The following is a 24,144-nucleotide window of genomic DNA, read 5'->3' as shown; positions in this document are numbered from 1 at the left end:
ACTTCTTGTTCTAAGTAAACTCTAGAGATTGCCCCGCGTAAGTTGCAAGGAACCCATCTATCGGGACAACCCAGTATTTACGTTCATTTTCCTTCATTTGTAGTGTTTGCTATATAGCTGTGAGTTTACACCTATGTCTTACTTTTTTGCGTTTTCTGCTTCGCCTAAGAGATAACTTTTTTTAATGATTTTTTTTCTTCATGCCATACTTATTTTAATTAACTTAAAATCAGGTATGATTTTTACGGTTTTTTTTTCGAGGTTTTTAAAATTTTCTTGCATTAATATTACATGGCCTTCCTTAAACAATAAAGGGGGATGCTTTTGTTGGTGTGTTTTGGATGAATGTGATTTTTTTTACGTCTCGTACAAAGAAAACGTGTCGGGATTGGATACACCTATTACTTGTTTTTCTTTGCTGGTTTTATCAAGAGTTCAGAATTTTACGTTTTTAATTTTATTGTTTTGCTCAAGTCGGATGAAAAAAGAAACAGTCTAAAAGGTAATTTTTACAGTTTTGTATCAACAACAGTTGCTAGTTTCGCTATCTCTCTCGCGTCTTCGTGTAATCCCTGCGCGGTCGTCATACATTTGTTAGTCTGGCGAATCGGAGAGGGAGATTGATTCCGTCCGTCGGATATCTCCGCTGCGAGAGCGGGATGGGTTTCTTCTTGAACGAAGATCTAAAGCCCGTGTCCACACAAGCTACTCGCGTGCTTGGATCCGGCGGTGGCTGCGCGACTGTGGCCAAGTGATAACGGGGTTCCGCGCAAAAGTGCGGACGCGATATCTCCTATGTATCTACGAGTCGTTAATCTTTTCCATCCGAGCTGATCAATTTTCTGGGCGTCACAACTGGTTCCTGTTTTTTAGGTCCGAGGTCCTACTCTATCGAGAGAGACAGAGAGAATCGCGTCCCGGAAACTCGGCAAGCCGAACAACCGGAAACCCCGAAAACACATGTACTGTGTATTGCGTGCCATAGCTGTTGTTTGGTTTTTTAGTTGTTACTGATTTTGAGAAGTAAGGCCCCGAACATTTTTACAATAAATTAAAAATAATCTTTTTGTGTGTAGTTTTCTTGCAATTATTACATTAGCTTAGGTAATAGGGAAACGGATTTTTGGGAAAAGGATAGTTTGTTGATGATGGTGGGTGGTGGGAAGAGACAGGTAGATGAGATGTGCGACCCAGGGATGTGGGGATCGAGCATTTACTCGCTCTCCTCGCCGGACTCATCATCATCATCTTCCGAATCCTTCTTCTTGCCCTTCTTGCCGGCGGGCTTCTTGGCACCCTTCTTCTTCTTGTCTCCTCCCTTGCTGCCTCCGTTTCGCTCGAACTCTTGGACGGCTTTGTTGTACTCATCCTTCATTTTGGCGGCTTTGTTCTCCCATTCCTAGTTTTTATGACAAGAAAAAAAAACGAAAAGCAAATGTTAGTCAATCATTTTTTTAGTTTGATGAAAGATGAGCATTTTGTCATTTTATGGAAAAGCAAAGCTTTGAAAAAAAAAAGATACTTACGGTCTTGTCCTTCATCCCCCTCCATAGTTCACCACCCTTCTTGGCGATTTCGGTGACCTTGATTCCGGGGTTTTCCTTCTTGATCTGTTCGCGGGCAGAGTTCAGCCACAGCATGTAGGCGGACAGAGGACGCTTCGGCTTCTCAGACATGGTTACTGATTTACGGTTTTGTTTAACGGTAGGTTAAAAAGAGATCTGTAATAAAATGAGAAAAAAAAACAAAAATAAGGTAAGGGTAAGCATGTAACGTTTAATTTAAAAAAAGCACATGAAAGCGACCGTTAAAATGTAATCTGAATATGTCCTCAAACAAGAAGAGACGCCCAACGAACATAAAAGAACAACAAACAAATAACGGAACCTACACAGAAAAGTCAGTTGAAAGCGAACGAATCAAAACCCCAAAAAATCAATAAACGTACATTTGGCCTGAAGCAAAATGGTGGCTGCTACCAGAAAGCTACCAACAGAGAAAAAACGGAGGGAAAAACAGATAACCGGAATCGGCGCTAATTTTCCACACCGATGCAACACCCCCCTACCCTGGCCTAGTAGCAAGCTTCTGAATATTTGTAGCACAAGAGACAAGGGGTGAGTTGTTGATGCTTGAACAAACTTTTCCCGTTGGTCGATTTCAAACTTTCAACGAGTTCGACGCAACAACACCTCGGCGCTCAAAATAACGACCGAAAGCAGAGGGTTGAAAATCGTTATCGAAAATGACGATGATGATGACGACGACGACGACGTGAGCATATTCAGGCTGCGGGACGCCGCCGCGCTCTCATCTTCGACATACATACTTGAGTTTCCGAGAGCTTGATGTTTGCTTGCTTGCTTGCGTTGTGCAGCTTTGTAACGGCCACGTCGCAGTAGGCAGGCGTACATGCGAGCTTTAGTTCCCCGTTTCCAGCAGTAACCAACAACACACCAAAAACGAACGAAGGCACTTTGAGCTTTTTTATAGTCAACGACGGGAGTTGTTCTTTGTTCTGTTCTCACCACAACAGGTCAAAATGGCGCTGGGCTATAGCAGCATGTTCTTCGAAAGACAACAACGCCAAGCGTTTTTGGAGGAGAAAGAAGCAAACGCTTAGGAAGTTTAATTTGTGAAGGCGTGAAAATATACGAAGACTTTTGCTGGAAATTCTTTAATTTTGTAGAAGTATTTTATTTAAGCATAATGATTTTCAAGATTTATTGAAATACACTATATTCGAATTTGGTTTATAGCTTTACATAAATTTGAAAAACATATTTTTGTAACCAAAGTAAATCTTTTGAAATTTTTCATCTAGCAACTTAAATAAGTAATTGAAATGCAAAATAGGAAGGCGATATCTGTGATTAACGGTTTTATTTAATTCTGAATTTATCGGCTCGAAACTCACATGTTCAGTGATAAGACCTGTTCTAAGTTTGTTTACAATTGCCAAAAGTGTGTTGTTTCGTTTAAAAAAGTTGTGTTTATTGACCGGCGACACAAGTACAGATGTTTGCGGAAATGCACCGCAATTCTTGGAGGCCCACCGAGAAAACACACTCACACAACCAACCTCATGGAGGCCAACGGACGGATGTGTGTTCCGTAGCCGGCCGGTTCGAGATTCCGATTGGCGCGGCCTATCGTTCGTTGGTGGTATTTGAGAAGACCCCACGTGTTCCACCTACAACAACAACGGACAATAATGACAGTTGGCTGGCACACGGTTCTGAAATTCCGTTTCAATCGGACTATTTTATAAATCTTCGATCAAGTTCAATAAAAAAAATTAATTCTTAGGTAAAAATTCGTAAGAAACTATGAAGTCTAAAATTACCGTTAAAACGAAGTCGTACATCATTCTTTTCTAATTTTTAATTTAATTGGTTCTTGCGACTCCAATATCATTAATATCAGCCAGCCCAACTTTTGTCATAAAATAAGCCATCTAGCCGTTTCTACACGGTCTGGGGTTCCGCTTTTACTATTCCAAATCAATGCTAGAAATACCAAACAACGGCCTAATTTGTGGAAAAATAGGTGCACTTTCCCAAGCCAAAATATCAAAACTCACGCTAGAAAATGACAAATATCTTTTACAAAACGCGTACTTCGAAATCTTCTAACAAAGCATCCCAATTCCCAAATTCGGGGTATCCAAACGTCGTTATCTTCCACCGATGGAAAGAAGCAACGCGACGCGCATCAACCGAAAAACAACTTCGTCTATCTTCCATTCGTCGTCGTTTCCTTTCCACGCACTCGGTCAACCTCAGCATGGGCAGACGACGGAAATCTTTTCGACTCGCCCGCAGCAGGAGCAATTTCATCATACAAATTTGCTCCTCCGAACAGCGAACTTCTCTCATACAAATTGACTGAGCTTGTGCCGTTGAAGGTTGATTGGAAGAGTTTGCTCGTTTTGGTACAATATCACCCAGCCAGTCACCACTCACTCGAGCGCGCTCATTTCTACCGCGACCGTTTCATACAAAATGGACGACGGTGCGTTTTTTGTATGGAGCGAGACACAGCACACGACGTGTGCGTCATAAAGCGGACCGTTTTATGCGCTTTTCCCTTTCGGTAGATGATATGGATATCATAAAACGGTCATTGGCCAGCAAATCGTATAGGAACCCACCAAAAGCGACGCTAATCAAATGTTAACGGTAGAATTATAAGGCTAGGGAAATAATCACGGTAGGGAAAACTGTTCAACCAACTCTTGGTTCTCTATCCAAGAAAGCCACGCCACTTGGAATATCGATTTTGCACTCAAAATTTTCCCGCTTTTTCCTGGGAAAGCGTTGATAAGAGGGCGTCTTCCGCTAGAATAACAAGTTCTTCGATTTTATCGAATTTTTCAGAAAAAGTAGCGCAGCATTCTTCCAATAGTTTACCAACTATCACAAATCGTACACACTATTGCTGATAAGCAACAGTGGAAACCCACAAAAAAAAGTACCGGCAATAAAAACGTAAACACTACTAACACACCCAGGACAAAATCTAGCTAAGTGCCAGACTTTAGACAGAAAAATATGTATAAAAACACAAAAACGCACCTTTTCTCAAAACTGCTGAAATATCACTAACACCAATTTAGCCGAGGGACTTGTAATTTTTTCTTCGATTTTTCACTTGAAGCCCGAAGGAGAGCAACTACCAAAATACAACCGTTTGGATCGAGGAATCGGACTACGACTGAATCGATACGAGCCAACCAAACGAGCTCTGGTCTTGGACGACCGATGGATAGGTAGAATTGACGCCGTTTCTTTCATTCTACTACCTTCGGCACCAACACTGGCATCATGAGCCATGTGCCATTGAATGAACACCTCGTGTATGGATACGGGCCGGTTGGTAGTGTTGAATGAACTTTCGGGCCGTTTCCAAACCGTCTGAAGGCGTCGGTAGCCATTTGAGCGGTTTCGAGCCCCTGTAAATCGAATTTGTTCCAACGTTTCTGGGGCGGGAAAATCAATGTCTCAAAGTGAAAATTTTCAATCAAAATTCAATTCCCCAACTAAATTATGCCTTCCATTCAATTTGTCTCATTGTTAGAAGTCTCCCAGAATAAATTTCAACGCACAATACCGTCTACATCAAGCACAATCGCCATGTTCCGGTTAGCGGATAAAAACATCATTATTACTGGAAGTACTTGAAAAAGCACTTAAATACCCCCTAATTAAGAATATTAGCAACTATTTTCATCCCAATAACATCTAAAAAGACCCCAAACAAATCAAGAAATATCCAAATTTTCAGAAAAATCAATCATCTCATAGACGCCAGAGCCGCCATAGAGCAGAAATTCATAACCGCCACGCTTTCTCCCATCATCCAGCCAGGGTCGGGTCGTTCGATCCCATTCATGCAGGGAAGCAGCTCTCATGTTGTTCAGCAGAGTGGAGGCAATTCAAAAAATCGCTACGCCAAACGAACGTTCCAGACACCGCCCAACGAATTTGGTTGGCCGTTCGTTCAAGTGCTGCTTGCTTGGATTGGGAATTTTTGCCTCCGTTCGAGAAGCTCTGGTTGGTCGTTCGTCGGTCGATTCGATAGCTTGGCTCTTTGGTTGGTTTGGTCTACGTGATATCGGGCGGTTGAAATGTACCGAACGCGAGAGACTCTAGTGTATACGGGAGGCGACGATTCATCGCTTCGATTTGGTTAGCGTGAATGGATTGGATTCATTCAATTGAAGGAAAAGTCATGAATGGAAGAAAGCTCATAATGAAATGAATACACATGTTGACGAGCTTATTTAAAAGGACTGTTACTGACGCCAGTTAACATGACTTTTACAGATTTAAATTTCGCAGACATTACTCTAGCATAAAAACCAAAATGAAAATGTTGAGCGTCGCGACATAACTTCTTCTTTGAAAAACGAATGCTGGTAAACGACCACCGATCGACACGTGGCGTTCAACGTGTTCGAAAAAACACGCATGCTACGAACATCCATTTAAAATCCATTTGTACACAATACTGTGCAGTTTTTTTTTAATTTTTAATGCAGAATGTTAAATTTACTTGTAATCTATCCAATAACTGTAAAAGAGATATGATTCCGACAATAGCGGCTGTCTACAGCAACTTTTTGTAATTTTCTATGTTAAACTACGATCTCAAGTCAAGTTCATGGGCTTGTGATATAGCTCAGTTGGCAAGTCAGTTGCTTTCTGAGCCGATGTCCGTGAGTTCGAGCCCAAGAGTAAACATCGATCACAGTTGTACCGGATAAGTTTTTCAATAACTTGTCCGCCCCAACTACATCGTTGATATAAGTCGCGAATGACATAAAGATGTTAAAACGACTATAATCGAAACAAAAAAAAAAAAAAAAAAAAAAGTCAAGTTCATATGCATCTTTTTCAATTGCAAATTTCTCGTTAACTAGTTGGCTTACATTATTATGAATTTTTCAGTGATCAAAACATAAATTGAATTTACATCTTATAAAGAAATCGATTCGACTGAAACAATGTGGATGATAAATAACGTTAGATTATTGACCAACATCTTTTAGGATAGATTCCAATGTTTACATTGAAAGAGTGTGGATGCTCGTTTTTTCAATTTGGATTTTTGGCTATTTTAAACTGTTGTATTGTCATTATTATTAAGAAGAACTGTGATAATTTTAGCGATAAATTCACAAGTATACCTTCTGTGATAAATAAGTGACCGTACTAAGATGAGTGGCGAGGATGCTGCTCCAGATGGAGCAGCATCAGTACTTAACCTCAATCAACCGACACTAAATCCAGGACAAGAAAGGATGGAAGAAGACATGGAAACAACTAGCAGAGGAAAGGATCACGTCGACGCAGCAAGTAGAAAAACATTTAAAAACTACAATTACCAAAATGGGGATTGCCGTCCGTATCGCGTAATAGTAGAGAACACAGATGTAGAAAAACGAAAAGTTGTTAACAGGTTACAAATAGGAATAATGCTACACCAAAATGGTTTTGACAAATGTATCGATGATATCAGGAAGACAGCTAGAAACAAAGTAACAGTGTACGTAGGGAATATTAAAGATGCCAATAGATTGGCAAATTGCCAGAATCTAAATCTACAGGGATTCAAATCTTATGTTCCAAAACAATTCGTCACGGTGACAGGAGTTATTTCTGGTATACCACTTGAAATGAAAGACGAAGAAGTAAAACACTTTATCAAGGCCAAAGCAGAAATAGATTCCGTTTTTCGTATGCATCGCTATAAAGACAAGAAAAAGGAACCCACGTATAAAATGGGTGTAGTTTTCCGTACTAATACTTTGCCAAATAACATCAGTATATATTCTGTGATACACAAAGTCCAACCGTACATTAGAAAACCGATAATCTGTTTTAAATGTCTTCGTTATAACCACTTGTCCAAAAATTGTAAAGCGTTGATTGAAAAATGTATGTCATGTGCTGTAGAACACTCGACAGAAAATTCTTGTAACGTTTTAAAATGTTTGTACTGTCCAAATTCTAATCATAAGACGACTGATAGAGTGTGTCCTAGATGGAAGAAAGAAAACGACTTACAGGCAATAATGGCCAAGAAATGCATGACTTACCAGGAGGCAAGGCAGTACTACGAGGTTCCAACTGAAAATATGTTTGACGTTTTGAGGACTACAGAAGATTTTCCAACAATTGCAGAATCATACTCCAGAGTTGCAGCTAGCGGGCGTAGTTTTCCACAACAACTCCAACCAAAGCGAAGTGAGTGGAGTTCAAACGACAAGAGAAATAGATCTAAAAAAGAAAATAAAGAACCAAACAAACTTAATGTAGAAACAGATAGTGTACCAGGAGTGGCTAGTATTTTGGGATTAAATCAAAACGAATTCGCCAAAAAACGTAAAATGGAAGAAGAAAAAGAGGAAACAAGAGGCATAGGGATGTTCAATAAGTATAAAACAGGAGAGCTAGAGAGGTTTAAAAATGAAATTGAGGAAACAATTAAAAAACAATCACAAGAAGAACTGAAACAAATAATTTCAACAATTAGCATGAAATTAGAAACTATTATGAAACCACATGGCACAAAAGGAGGAGAAATATCAGCTTGCATCTTGGGTGAATTAAATAAAATGCTAGGATCTGCAGGAGACAAATAATGTTCACCGGCGATTTCAAGGTGTTACAGGCAAATATTCAAAGTTTATTTCGAAACAAAAACGAACTAACACACGAACTGTATACCCAAAACTATGATGCAGCATTGCTTTCGGAAATCTGGGTCAAACCAGAACAGATTTCTACTTTACGATGGAATATTCAAGGCTATCATCGACATCTGGCACCCCGTGCTGACGGGTATGGAGGAGTAGCAATATTCTTGAAGGAGGAATTTAAATTTGACAACATTCAATTACAAACAACAGACGATTTTGAAACGCTGGGAATATTCATACCTAAATTAGATCTGGCTCTAGTAGTCGTCTATGTGAACCCAAGAATATCAAACGATAATTTAGAAACCGCCATAACAACACTCTTTAACGAAACAGCTAGATTCGGTAAAGTAGTAGTAGGAGGTGACTTTAACAGTCATAATGTAATATGGGGATGCCAAGAATCAAACGGTAAAGGAACAATTGTACATGATGCCATAATAGGAGCTAATTTATTATTATTGAACACCGGAGCTGTAACTTACATTCCTCCAGTTTCCAATCAAAGATCTAGTGCTATAGATCTAACGTTGTGTTCCCTAAATTTATTTAATGTGGTTCAATGGAAAGTTGTTGATAAAAATTTCGGAGGAAGTGGACACTTATTTATTGAGATCTGTCTGGATTTAAGGATAAACCGTAAACAAAAATACTACTACGATAAACAAAAAATATCGGAGGAAATGGCACAGGTTGAGCACTGGGAATTCGAAGACTTGAAAGATCTGTCTAAACTTTCCCAGAATATAACTAAAAAACACAAAAAAATAAGCAAACATACACCAAAATATTACTGGAGCTCGGAGTTGTCACAGCTCTATGAACAAAAACAAAACGCACTACGTAGTTACAATCAATGCTGTAGTAGTGAAAACCTAGTTTTTTGGAAAAGATCTTCTGCTATTTTTTTGAAATCCAAACTTGAACACATTAAAAACAAAATGATAGAACTCTCCAGCTCCATTGATCCTAGAAATTCACATGAAAATTGGAAACTCGTTAGACGATTAAAATTCCTCCCTGTTACCAACCCTAAAAACAATCCTATAAACACCTGCAAGGATATGGCTTCACAGTTTCTCACCAGCAACTTTGGCCCATCAAATTACAGAGAACCTCTCCCACCAGCAAACAATACAAGAACATCCATATTAACCTATCGACATTGGAAAAACTTCATAAGAAACAAATCCCCAACATCATCACCAGGTACAGACTATATAAACTATAATGCATTAAAAAATTTAGATCTACATTCAGTTACAAAAATAATAGAATTGTTAAACGGAATGTGGCAAAAAGCAACTCTAGACGATCACCTAAAGGAAATAAAAATTATCCCTATATTGAAGCCCAACAAACCACCAAACGAAATAAGTTCCAGCCGACCTATAGCGCTTTTACCAACCGTTGTAAAAATATTAAATGCAGCAGTATTAGTAGACACCCAACAAACGTGTGAAAAGAACAATGTCATCCCAGATTTATCTTTTGGTTTTCGCAAAGGTATGTCTACTGAACATTGTATTACATATGCAACAAACCTAATCAAAGCAGCACGAAGAGCCAACTATACCACAATTGGTGTCTTCTTTGATTTTTCAAATGCTTTTAACACAGTCGACATTGATAAATTATACAGTATCATGATACAAAATGGTTTCAACGAAGATACATGTACATGGATCTACAACTTTTTAAACAACCGGAAAACCCTCATTCACACCGATCAAGGAATTATCAGCCAAACTATTTGTACTGGAGTACCACAGGGCGATGTATTGTCACCTGTTTTATTCAATATTTACACAGCTTCTTTGCATAATACAAACCTTGACCCAGATATAACAACTTTACAGTTTGCAGATGATTTTTTAAAAATTGTCAAAGCAAAATCTTTAGAAAAAGCCATTAAAAAGATGCAATCAGAAATAAACCGATTTATGACAAAAGCTACGGAGTTAGGATTACGTCTTAATAGCTCAAAAACAAAGGCAATGCTATTTAAAGAAAGTGATAAACAACTCCACTTAAGAATGGGAGGAGAAATCCTAGAAACTGTGAGGAGCTACAAATATTTAGGTATAACACTTGATCAGGCACTCAGATACGGTATACATGTTAAAACGCTTAAACAAAATGTGTTGGACAGACAAAACATGCTAAAAATAATCAGTGGTATAAGATATGGTGGCACACCAAGAGTGATGATGCTGTACCATAAAGCTTTGTACGGGAATTATCTGAACTACGGCGCAGTAATCTACGGAGGAACAGCTAAGAAATATTGTGACATGTTAGAAGTAACGAATAGACAATGTCTGAGAATTGCTACAGGATGTACTAAAACTACACCAATTAACACACTAGCAGCAATAGCTGGAGAAGAACCGCTGACATTCAAACGCACCTATTTAGCAAAAAAACGTATTGCATTGCATATCCATCGTAACGATCTAATTGCACAACAACTACACTCTTTAGATTTGGACAACGTTCAAAGTGAAGTAAAGTACACTTTTCTAGAAAGAATCTACATTAAAAACGTACAAGAATTTCAAACGATATACACAGAAACAAAACCAGAAATAGAAATAAGAGTCGAGATAGAAGATCAAATGATAGGCTCAACAATGAAAAAGAATGAAACATCTCCAATCGTTATGAAAAAACTGGCCCTAGAAATGATAAATAACCATTATAGTCACCGTGACCAATGGTACACTGATGCTTCTAAAAGTACGAACAAATGTGGCATTGGAATTTATGACGCTTCTTCCGATACAAAGATAAGCATTTCCTTAGTAAATAATGTTAACATTGCAACTGCAGAACTTTTAGCTATAAGAGTAGCTTTAGAACAAATACACAACGAAGAAAGAACTGGAGTTGTAATTTTCACCGATTCCCAGTCGGCCTGTAAAATTTTAAAAAGGGACATAACAAACAAAAAATTTGATCAAGTCACGCACGACATATGCTCACTAGCTACAACAAAAAATGTAAAAATACAATGGATACCATCACATGTCGGAATAGAGGGAAATGAACATGCAGACGTTCTAGCGAAACAAGGATTAGACGGACCAATATTACTCGAGAACAAACTGAGACTCGATGATGCATACATGAGATACAAATCAGAATCACTCGAATCCACGAATTTATGGTACAGGAACATGGTGCACAATGAAAGTAAAGGAATCAAATTTTATGAACTACAATCAAATTTCTCTACCAAACCCTGGTATTGGGATATCGAACTAAGCAACATTCAAATTCGCACTTTGAATCGCTTACTAAGTGGCCATGACTATTCACCCTATTATTTAGGAGTGATGAAAATTCGAGACACAAAATTGTGCGAACTATGCAACACGAATTTTACCACCGAGCATGCACTCCTCAAATGCATTCAGTTCAATCATATAAGGAATCACTATGATTGGGATCGATATTCCAATCTGATCGAAATTATTCAAAATTTTGAAGTAACAAGACTAAAGGAAATCCTCAGTTTCCTAGAGAAAGCTCGCATGAAAATTTAAAAAACAGAAAGTATGATCGAAAATTATGAAAAAAAGGAGCATCCCTACGAAAAAACGAAAATCAACATATAAACAAGTAGTGGTGATATAGAGTATAAAACTCTCTGCCAGTCAAACAGATCCATACATACATACATACATACATCTTTTAGGATATGGTCCAATATAACATGAATCAACTTCAAATCAATCTAAAGTACGACACATTTCGAACAATTTTGAAGGGATCATCGTTAAAATTGGTATACCAACTTGTGTTGACATTAATAAATAATTTAATATCCAGTTCGGTTATGAGACTATGTCCTATTAACCTAGTGAAATGAACCCGACACAAAAAAATGTAAAAGATGTAAGCGTCAGATAACACCACGTCCACCGAGATTGTAGAGATTCGTCGCGAGTAAATGTAGTTTTCTTATATGCAGCCATGAAGTTTCAAGTTGAAACTTTGCTGAACTTTCAACACACTACAACCAGAGGGCCACCCATGGTAACCCGCGTAACGCGTATAGTTGGTCAGCAGCAGCGTTTGAGGGACTTCCTTCTTCAGGATATTTGACAAAGATATAAGACAATCCGCGATGCCTGGTAAATATTCGACATTTTGTTGTTAAGAGAAAATTTTCCAAAAGCTTCCTAACTAATCTAAACTCTTCTATGGAGGACATGGTGTCGCTAGTGTTTGCTTAATCACTCCCATACGGTATGATATTTAAGTTATCTTGCTCAGTTCCAATAAATATTTAATAATCAGTTCGGAGTACAAAACAAATCAATAAAATCCGTGAATTGCATGGGTTGGAAAAGTTAGAAAATAATTTGATTACCAGTTTCATTGAAATAAATAAAAATAATATTGATATTTACATTCTGTTCCTATTTCTATACAAGAAAAAAGTCGTCAAATAAACTATGAAAAAACCTGTTAAGTTAAAATGTTACCGAGCTCAAGCTTAACTGATTTTCAAAATTTTGTAATTTGACAAAAAAAATGATCTAAATTTTCTCTTCTTTGAGAATTTTGTGAGAAATGTACAAACTGTAATCGGATATCCGGAGAATCATGGAATCGTAAATATACATCGTGAAAAAGATTATGCTTCCGTTTTATGTACTAAGTCTGAATCCCTCGAAACGTTTAATCTTGTTCTGCGGTGGTCAATGGGAGTAATTCTGCGACTCGAGTGACGTGAGTCACGAAATTTCACTACTTCGTCCTGCTTCCAGAAAATGCTTCAGAAAAGAAATTTGTGTATCGATGAGCTCTGAAGTCAAATAACATCTCATCCGAACAAAAATTTCGAGGCAAGAAAGGCTATTTCAGTCAGCAAAACGATAGGAAATTCCGTAAGTCACGTCACTCGAGTCGCAGAATAAGCCCCATGTCACGGGGCAGAACGAGAAGCAAATTTCCAAACTCACATTTTAGTACCACACTGACGTTTTGGTACCAAAATGCCATTGAAATCGAATGGGAACCGACGTTTTGGTTCCGTTTGTTTGTGATTAGACAGTTGCTTCAATCCTTTGCAAAATATCGAGATAAATTCTAGCGTAACATTTAAAAAGGGCGAAACTAGCAGTTAGCTCGAAACGAGAAAAACGCGTTTGAAAATTCGGAACATCTATTCAAATCCTATTTATAAAATCGACCACTTTTTGTTCAACAAAATCAAAAAATGTGCATTATATTCACTTATTGTTCGATGGTTATCAAGAACTTTAACTTTTTTCTCGTAATTTCAGAGATTTTCGAGTTTCGCCCTATTATTGTTTTCGATTTCAGTTACGCCTGCAAGTTTCGCCCAATTGATCGGCCGTTTTTGTTTTGGTTTTGAAGTTACGCCCATTCATCCTACACGCAAAAACTAATTAGGCCGTTTTGTCACACACGGTCAACTCAGTTACGCCTTTTGGCTCTACACGAATAGAAAAATTCACTCCATTTTGAATAGGTGTAACTTCACATTCCAACGAAAATGCATCAACAGGAAGTTTCGCCCAATTGAATTTTATCAATTTTTTGAAAGTTTTAAATAATTTTAAGATGAAACCGCGTTTGATAGGTAAAGTGCAACCGCGTGCATCCGGAATGACCGTTAATTCGATTTGTTTACATTCGGCAGTTTCGCCCTTTTGAAATGTTACGCTAGAATTAAAAAAGGAAACAGCAACCAATTTTCGTTGAACATGAGCCGAGATTCATTTAACATGAATGAAAAAAAGCTCGTAATTTAGTTCATTTTAAGTCTTCTGTTCATTGATGAATTGATGTTCAACGCACTTTTTTTAGATCTTCATTTGCAAATTTGGAATGAACAACACCACCGATGCTTGGTGGTGGCGTGGATCAATAATCTTATGAGAAAAATTAAATGAATGGAAAATGTTGAACTCATCAACTGAAACCGTTTGAGAAACAATCATCAGGAAAAATAGACAAAATATGGTAACTGTACAAATATTTTTTATAGGAAATAGTTGTGCTCAGCCTTACATAGACTCCAATAAGCATACCGATTTTTATTTGACGAATTTGACGATTTAGCTATGACGAAGAATAGACAATCATGAAATTTCACATAAAATTGACAGCAATAACAAGGCAGGCAATAACTGTTCTATCATAAATTAGAGTTAACTACGAAACACTTCTTACAAAAGAAGTCGGTTAACACAAAAGTAACTGTTGCCATTTGCTACGCTGGACAAAATGATTGCGCAGTTGTCAACACTCGGAAATTAGAAAATCAAACATTTTTCAACGGAAAGCTCCTATAGGATTGGAGGCACGTCGCCATGCTTTATTTCTCCAATATGACACGGAATGTAAACAACAAGACCGTTCGGTTCTTACGTTTCACGATTTTCAAATTCTTACGACAAGAACAGAACAACATAAAATTATGAATGTAGTGGTGCTGTTTTCTATTATAAATCATTTACATTAATTGCATTTAGCTGGCTTATTCAAAAAGTAAACAAAAATTAAAGAAAACTAGCTTGAATAAAAAAATTAAAAAACTATTCAATAAAAGTTGTTTAGCCCCTTTATTTAGCCTTTTCTAATACATTTACTATCATAAACAAAATGGAAACAAACTGAAAAACAAAATAGAAAAATCAAATTTCAATTTAAAAAATCCTGTTACAGATTTTTTTTATATTGTCATTATTATAAAGGCGGGTAAATATTTACAAGCTGTTAGGAAATTCACGTAACTTTGGCCAAGGTGTTGGCATGAACATCTTCCCACCTTTTTTCATTCATGAAAATCCGCGCTACGATTGAATGCTTTATCAGTTCTTCCCCGTCATCAGCGTTCGGTCAAAAATTAGGCACACAACCTAACAACCGCGAACAAGATATGGTATGCGTGGAAGAAGGCAACTCAAAAGCAAACCGAGCAAGTTCGTTTGGCTGTGTGCGAGCCACGGCTCTCCTACTCTGAAATGAATGAATATCCGTCGTCGGCAACGAACTGGCCTTCTCGGATTCGACTAGAGGAAGATGGATCCCTCCAATATGAAACTTTTTCAGCAAAAGGTGAAATTTTTGGCGCGAAATCACATTAAATCGGAAAATTTCCTCCGGAGACCCCGGAACAATGGTACCAAACGACAGGGGTCGAAAAGTTAGGACGATCGTGGAACACGGATTTGGGATTAGCGCCGTTTGGTTGAAGAAATTTATTTTTCAAAATTTGCCCCTTGATATTTGTTCTACGGCCAGTACTGAGGTGGTAGCCATTTGTATGAAGCTTGAGCCATTTTGATTTTGAATGATTTTTTTTCTTAGACCGAAAATAGCAAATCCCCCCGGAAGCGATTGCAACTGGTGGGGAAAGACCACAAAAGTGGCCCTGGCCACGGTTCCGGATAAGCCCCGGGTCAAAATCCGGAGAAAAATGCAATTTTCTGACGTGACCTGTGCTCGAACAAATTACTATGGCCGCCATAGAACAAATTTGTTCGGAAAGCCACGCCAGCCAGTCGTTCGGAAAATGACGATTTCGACCGGATAATGGGGCCTAATTTTTGCGGAAATCGCGGAAAAAACTCTTTGAACCCTGGTCCCAGGTGCCCTAGAAGACGAAAATCTACTTACCGGAGCAAGTTCTCGGAGAATTTCACCGTTAAAGTAGCACTAATTTATGATCACTTTTTTCCTATAGGAAATTCGAACCGAACACTTCACTGGCCACTGAACGAACAGATCTACCTAGGGACTTTTGACTGGCTGGCTATATGGCACTTGGCTGGCAGGCAGAGCTTAGCTGAGCGAGCGAGCGCCAGGCCTTTGCATTGCATGAGCACAGAAGAAGAGCGCGTTTGTGTATCGGTGTTCGGATTCGGCAAACGACGACCAAAATGCACGCACACCAACAACGCCCTTGCGGAAGGAGTTTACCCGCACACAAATGGGCGAGCGTTCATCGCTCTTGGATGTGTCAATGTGTGAGTGTGATGAATGCGTTCATGTGCGGTGTCGAATTCTTTGCAGTCATTCCAAAGAGGATGAACTGTTCCGATTGGGCAGAGCTTTTTTCGTCATGAACTACCGTAGAAGGGTTGATTTGTGAGTAATAAAATCCTTATTTCATTAGAAATTAAATCTAAAAAATAAAATGCTGATTTTAAGCATGGGAAGGTTTACTACGGATGACTATGAATTAGGCAATGACCGTTTAGAAGTTGAATATTTCAGGATAAAGTATTCCAAAAGCAGAACGCCGAGAAGCGCTTAAATTTTCAAATCTTTAATAGCAATATCGCATTGTCCAAATGCATATCAAACTGAAATCTGAATCTTCAAACATAAATTTGAATTTGGAACCTGAATCTCAAATCTAACACTGATATCGAAATCTGTATCTGAAATCTGAATCAGGAACCTGAAATTTAGATCTGATTCTAAAATCAGAATCTTATATTTGAAATCGGAATCTGTAATCTAAAAATAAAATTTGGAATCTTGCTTCTGAAATCTAAGATTTCAAATCTCGATCTGAATCTGAAATCTGAAACTGAAATCTGAATCTGAAATCTCAGTCTAATATCTGAATTTGAAATCGGAATACATGCAATTGAAATTTCAACTCTGAAATCTGAATCTTAAATCGGAATCTAGAATATAAATCTGAATCGAATAACTGAAACTCGAAAATTTAAATATGAATAAAAATTTTAAATATAAATTTGAAATCTGAATCTGAAATCTAAATTGATTCTGAATCTTAATTCTGATTCTTTAATTTTTATGTGATACGAATACTGTATCCTAAATTTTTAATCAGAAATCTCAATCCGCAGCCTTGATCTGAGTTTGAAATCTTAATAATCGTAAATTTATACCGGAATTTGAATTTTAAATCTGTATCTCTAAACTCATGTTTAAAAGTTAAACCCGAAGTTTGAAGAGTTAAGAATATGAAATATGAATCGTATATTTTAAACCTTAATGCTTAGTCTAAATCTTAATTTTAAATTCGGTTCTGTAAACTTTCTGAAAAACTATTTTGACCTAAATATAGGACCTTAATTTTGATTTTGTTTATGTTACTCTCAAATTTGAAATAAGAATCATTAAGCTGAAAACCTTTTTACCTAATATCGGAATGTTTTGTTTGTCCTGAAAATATTGAACTAAAATATCAGAATTCGTATAGAAAATTTGAAACATTTTCTGTTGTTTTGAAACAATTTTGTATGAGCAAAATTTGATAAATTCTTCTAAATCATACATCGAATATCAAACTACACAGGGAGAGATTTGGCGCTTTTTTCTTTTGGCTCCAGGTAAACAGTCTTTCTTCCTTTCATACAAACCTTCTGCATACGTCGGCTCTGATGCGCTTTGGTTCGGAGGGAAACGCTTTTTTTTCGGTAGCTTGCTGGCTTGTCCCTTTAAATGTGCGCTTGGCTGGCATTCGAAGAAGGACCGCTTCATGCCGTTCGGTTTGACTAAAGCGCATAGCCAGCACACAAAAAAGGACGCATCGATCCTATATTACGCATGATTCTCTCTACTTATATGGGTCGATCCCGGATCATATTAGAGAAAGTACAGTACCAGGGCTTAGGTAGGTACCTTCCGTACCTTCTTACTTGTTTGTCAAAGGGGGAATATGCAGATGCTTCGTCATTTTCTGGCTTACAGCAGCTGAACAGTTCATGCATTTTTGTAATGGATTTGAAATATTTTTCTATGGGAAAAGTGAAGCTCGAATATCGGCTGAGAAAGTTTAAAAAAATTCGATTACGTTGTAGATTTATTTTTATAATTATCTCATTTTGACTAATTTACATATTAACTAACTCTAAAAATTCTTTTTCAAATTAGGTAGTTAAATTTAATCGATTTGGTATTCAGATTCAGACAAAGGAGAGAATTGCGATTTGAGCGAGCACGAAGTTGTTATTCAACATGAGATTAAACTTCCAGGTTCAGAATAATGATTTTAAAACTAGGTGAGACAAATCTGAAATTAAGACTGAGTTAAGATTCAAAGTTAAATGTTCTTATGCAAAAATTACAAGATAGTAAGACTAGATTGATACAGCAATAATTATTTAAACAAACCACATATGGCTAATTTGGTTTTGTCATTAAAGTTGATTCATTAATAATCCATAAATATTCATTATGGTGACAACGAAAAGGTTCAAGTCAAATTTCGGAAACCGACCATATAAGTTTTGTAGTTTGGTCCCAAAAACTGACCAGTGCTAAATTTCAGCTCTTGAAATCGCTCTTGATTTAGGGGTACCTTAAAGCGCTCAAGTTTCAATTTTTTGTACTTCAAAATCGCGAAACGGAGGGCCAAAGAAAATCGGGAAATTTAAATTTTCATGTTGACGGCAAATGAAATGACTAAAAATTCAAAAAAACGTTAAGAGTCGATTTAATTCCGAAAAAAGTGTGGCCGAAAATCTGGGACTTAGTCCCAGAAGGTTCCTAAAACAATTAAAACGAAAAAAATCAATAATTAACGCATTCTATAAGTAGGAAACTTATAGTCCATAAGAGTTGGATTGAATCGCTCTCATATGCTCGTAAGACCCTCATATTTTGCATGCATATCAACAGATAATGTGGGCTTGTGATATAGCTCAGTTGGCAAGTCTGATGTCTCCTGAGCCGATGTCCGCGAGTTCGAGCCCAAGAGTAAACATCGAACACAGTTGTATCGGATAAGTTTTTCAATAACGATCCGCCAACTGCAACGTTGATAAAGTCGCGAATGCCATAAAGATGGTAAAACGACTATAATCGAAAAAAAAAACAACAGATAACAGTTTAAATCCAAATGATACATCGAGTATCCACCTAAAATAACTGTAGGAATTTCCAAATTTCATATAATAAAGAATTTTATTTAAAATTTTATAAGAATTGCAAAAATGAAAAATATTAATTTTTAAAACAGATAATATTTCAAAAATAAAATGTAACAAAGATTAAAAAAAAATGATTATAACAAAATTTATTAAAATAAAAACCATTGAAAAAAAATTAACAAAGCTTAAAACAGGACAACAATAACAAAATTTAAAAAAATATAAAATTTTTTAAAAAGATTAAAATAACAAAATACAGTAAAGTTTTTTTTTGACGCGGTTTTTTGCGCCGTTTTTTTACACGGAGGTTTTCGCAATTCACGCGGTATTTGTGAAAAATATTCTCCTTAGTCGTTTTCAAAGGAAAACATTATGAACTTTTTGAAAATGTAAGAATTTGAGACAAGAGACATTATACTGGAGACATCAGACCTGAGATCTGAGACATGATACATGAGACTTGAGACCTGGACCTGAGATAAGAGACTTGAGACCTCAGACATGAGACCTGGATATTAGACATGAGACCTCAGACATGTCGCATGTCTCAAGTCTCAGCTCTCAGGTCTCATGTCTCCGGTCTAGTCATGTCTCAGGTTTCAAGTCTCATGTCTCTCGTCCAATGTCTAAGGTCTCAAGTCTTATGTCTCTTGTCTAATGTGTCGGGTCTCAGGTCTAAGTTCTCAATGTCATTGTCATCAGCGGTGTTTAAACTCGCCTCGGAAAGAATCATTCGGCTGATTTTTTCCGAGTTTAACTCGTTGTGTGCAGATTGATTTTATCTTCGTTCCAATCATGACGTGATTGCACACAAAACGAAGAGAACAGTTCCGAGTTGATGTTTTCCCCTCCTCGCAGGAATAAAATCACACCAATGAAACAACAGAACGAAGCTTGCCGTACACGAATGCTCACGAGCGATCGTTGCCCGACGGACCGAGTTAACATTCCTCGCACCCTTCTCTCGCTCGTTTCCCGTTCCCTTGTATCCATCACTTTTAGCCACGCCCCCATGCGTTGTCCGATTGATGTGTTCGGCTGCCGAACGAAAACGATTTTTTCTTTAATTCGCAGAACTGTTCGTTTGCTTCGCTGATGTTTCCCCCCCGATTGCTGTTTACTCCTGCCGAGTTTACCCGAAGCTTACCTCCTGATGCTTTCCGAGGTGAACTTTAGATAGCATCATTGCAGATTGAGTTTAACGAAATAAAATCGTTCTGCAAAGAAGGGCAAAGTGCGAGTATGTAGACTCGCGATTTTAACATCTCTGATTGTCATATCATTTTCATGACAATAGCCATATCTAATCATTCAAGTCAGGTCCTCCCTGTCCCAACTTCAACATTTTTTTTACACAGTTTTCCGCAATTTCACAGTTTTTTTTACACGATTTTCGGGAATTAACGCAATTTTTACGCGGTTTTCGGGAATTAATATTACGCGGATTTTTTTTTTTTTGGGAGGTACATATTACCGCGTAAAAAATCCAGAAGTTACAATACTACAAAACATATGAAAAATACGAAAATGACTCAAATATCTATATCAAAATTAACCCTCATCCGCACTTGGTTTCGTTACCCTCATCAGACTTAGGAGTGTCAAGGTCAAACAAACACGTTCTGCTGGACGCGTTCTGCTTGTGGTTTCCAATAAATATACTTTTGATTTGTCCAAACAAAGTAAAAGCACTGAAAATCCGGGCACAACCTGACGGTGGACCACAAAAACAGATGAAATTTCAATTTGTAAAAAAATCGCGCAAAGTAGGTAGTCAACTTTAGAAAATTTAATTTTGGTTGCATCAAAAATCTAAAGACAACCAAATATTAAAATTAGAATAACTTTTGTAGTCATATTTTTTTCAAAAGCTTTACCAGTTTTTACTAGCAATCGAATGAAAAGTAGGTTTTTCAGACCATTTTTTTTACTTTTTGTGACCATATCATAAAAAAAAAAAAATTAAAAAAATATTTCTTTGCTTCATGATGTAGAAATTAACTTCAGCTTTCATATGCATAAGACAAATATTTTTTGGACGTGTAATATATGAACTACAGCAGTTTTTCTGAGGCATGTTGTTTCGGATTTTTTTTCTTTCATGCTGAATAATGAGAAAACTAGTAGTTTTAGGTAGGTAAACATATTTTACTGACATTACAAGGTTTCTTTTGATATAAGTTTTATATGAAATTAGATTATAATTCAAATGACTTAGAAAGATTTTACTTTTGGAGTGTCAAATTGACACTCTAAGTTGGAAAAGGGAGTTTTTTTGTCCAGGCTTCCAGGGTGCGTCCATAAAATAAGTGAAGACGCAATATTAAAGAACTTTTGAATTCATTTAGGGTCCCTTACTTACTTACTTAACGATCCCGCGCCGATCCTCCGGTGCCGTGGTAAAAGACCTCCACTGTTGACGATCGCATCGAGCCAGCATCTTCACCTGGTCCCAGTCAAAATTCTCGTCGACAGTTCGGATTTCAGCGGCTAGGCTTCGCCGCCACGAGTTTCTGGGTCTGCCTCCTCTTCGATGTCCTTCTGGATTCCAATCTAGCACCTCTCTGCAAATCTCATTTACATCTTTCCGCAGCGTGTGCCTAATCCATCTCTACTTACGTTCCCGAATCTCGATTATTAGTGCCCTTTGATGACACTGGCGATGTAGTTCCTCATTCGAGATCCAATTGCCAGGCCACCAAGCGCGAATGATATTCCGCAGGCAACGGTTTACAAATACTTGCAGTTTTTGCGTCGCTACCGCATATGTGCACCAAGTTTCGCACCCGTACAGCAATACGGATTAGACGTTTGAGTTGAAGATTCGGATTTTCGTACGTAGAGAGATGTTTCGGAGACTCGCAAACACAAATCGGGCCTTTCTGATCCGGGTATTGATGTCTTTCCTGGTATCACCATCAGGCGTTATCTGGCTACCAAGATACTGGAAGCACTTCACTTTCTCAACTTGTTGCCCAGCTACCATGAAACTGGAAGGATTTCCTGTGTTGATTCCCATCGACTTGGTCTTTCCGACATTGACTTTGAGACCTGCTGCCTTGGAACTTTCAGTGAGGTCGTCGAGTTTGCTCTGCATATCCGGTTGTGTTTGTGCGAGCAAAACAAGATCGTCAGCCAGGTCAAGGTCGTTCAGTTGCTCCATTGGTGAAGGATTCCACGGCGATCCTCGGTTCGGTGCACAGTCGATCGATCCAGTCAGAATCTCATCCATTACGATTAGAAAAAGTAGCGGTGATAAGACACATCCTTGTCTCACTCCAGCAATTACCGGGATTGGTTCGGATAAGACACCGTCGTGCAAGACCTTGCACGAAAATGCCCCGTATTGTGCTTCGATGAGATGGACTACACACAACGAAAAAAATCTGTAAAATCACATCACATGTGATGTAAATAAAAAGAAGCATCATATATGCCGGAGTTTTCAGTGCTAGTTGGAAATTACACGCCAGTGAAATGTTGCAACGTGTAAAATAAAAAATGATGTAAAATATGGCAACATGTAAAATAAAAATGATGTAAATTATAAAACCACTGAATATTGGAAGAAAAACTTTCCAATTGGAATCTGTTTTGTTTTATTTATCGGTATTTATGATTCAATAATGGAATTATCTCATGTCATAATAAAAATAAAACCTTTTTGTTATTAATTTAATTTATTTCATTTGGTGACGATGATTTTTTTAATCTCACAATTTGTTATATAAGTAGTCACATTCACACTTTTATTTTTTCTCGAAGACCGGATCCAAAGTTGAATAACTTGGAGCTGCTTCCAGAACCGCTTCCTGCTTCACGAAGATCTCTGGGAACTTTAATCGCGTGAAAACTGCTTAAAACAATACTTTTTGGTGCACGACTTTGACTTGACATTTTGTTTAAATTTGTCTGATCCTAATAAATTGAAATTCAATGTCCTCATCACATTCCATGTCGTGTAATTTTAAGAAATCTCTATTTCCATTACATCATATATGATGTAACAAAAACGAAGCATCACATATGATAGGATTTTCAGTGCGAGTTGAATATTCCGCGTCTGTAAACTTCAAAAGACGTGTAAAATTTAAAGACATGTAAAATATTAAAGACGTGTAATATTTAATTCGCACTGAAAATTCCGTCGTATGTGATGCTTCTTTTTATTTACATCATATGTGATGTAAATTTACATCAAATAATCGCGTTCCGTGTCAAGTAATATTTGTGTCATACGAATTCAGTGCTGTTAAGGATTCAACTTTTTTTAATTTGTAAATTTACATCAATAAATCGTGTTCCACGTCATGTAATGATACAGGTTTTCAATTTCAGTGTTGTTAAGGATTCAGATTTTTTTTCTGTGTAGATTCTCTGGTACTCCGCTTCGCCTTAGAGCCGCCCAGATGTTTTCATGGTTAAGTCGGTCGAATGCTTTCTCGAAATCAACGAACACCAGCAGAAGAGAGTCCTGGAGTTCGTTGATTTGTTCTACTATGATTCGTAGCGTTGTGGTGGTGATCGTCGGAGTGTAGCGTCGATTTTCTCCTGGATCCTGTTCAGGATCACTTTGCAGAGTACTTTGAGGGTTGTACAGATCAACGTTATGCCTCGCCGCACTTTGTCAGCTCTCCTTTCTTCGGGACCTTTACGAGGATACCCTGCATCCAGTCGGCCGAGAATGTTGCAGTATACCAGATGTCAGCGAAATCGGGGGTGCAATCGATCCCGAGACTTTGTTGGATTTCATGTTATCGATTGCCGCTTCTATTTCAGCCAGCGAAGGCGCTTCCGAGTTGACGCCATTTATGCGACTTACTGTTGGCGCTTCAAGCTGCGGGTTCTGTTGGCCATCGCTATTCGTGACTCGGAAGAGTTGTTCGAAGTGCTCAGTCCATCGTTTGAGCTGATCTGTTCGATCGGTCAATAACTGACCTGCTCGGTCTTTCAGCGGCATTCTTGCATTAGTCCTTGCACCACTGAGGCGGCGAGAAATGTCATAAAGTAATCGGATATCTCCATTGGCGGCGGCTCTTTCCCCCT

General features: G+C 37.8%; 1 protein-coding gene across 3 annotated transcripts; it reads right to left on the bottom strand.

Moving 5' to 3' along the window:
• Positions 1 to 239: 239 nt before the first annotated feature.
• LOC129745937 (mobility group protein 1A-like) lies at positions 240 to 16,023 on the bottom strand. 3 transcript variants are annotated; one of them, XM_055739336.1, is made up of 3 exons: positions 15,866 to 16,023; positions 1,527 to 1,721; positions 240 to 1,399 (listed from the first exon to the last, which is right to left on the bottom strand). In XM_055739336.1, exons 2-3 carry the CDS (start codon positions 1,674 to 1,676, stop codon positions 1,214 to 1,216), a joined length of 336 nt encoding a protein of 111 aa, XP_055595311.1. In that variant the 5' UTR covers positions 1,677 to 1,721; positions 15,866 to 16,023; the 3' UTR covers positions 240 to 1,213. The 3 variants fall into 3 exon arrangements, with proteins under 3 accessions (XP_055595311.1, XP_055595312.1, XP_055595310.1); XM_055739337.1 differs by lacking the exon at positions 15,866 to 16,023 and adding an exon at positions 7,604 to 7,760; XM_055739335.1 differs by lacking the exon at positions 15,866 to 16,023 and adding an exon at positions 4,578 to 4,731.
• Between the last annotated feature and the right edge of the window lie 8,121 nt (positions 16,024 to 24,144).

The sequence above is a fragment of the Uranotaenia lowii genome, chromosome 2 (genome assembly GCF_029784155.1).
Source record: "Uranotaenia lowii strain MFRU-FL chromosome 2, ASM2978415v1, whole genome shotgun sequence".
Lineage (NCBI taxonomy): Eukaryota > Metazoa > Arthropoda > Insecta > Diptera > Culicidae > Uranotaenia > Uranotaenia lowii.
The sequence above is the reverse complement of the archived record's forward strand: the minus strand, read 5'-3'. Positions and strand labels throughout refer to the sequence as shown.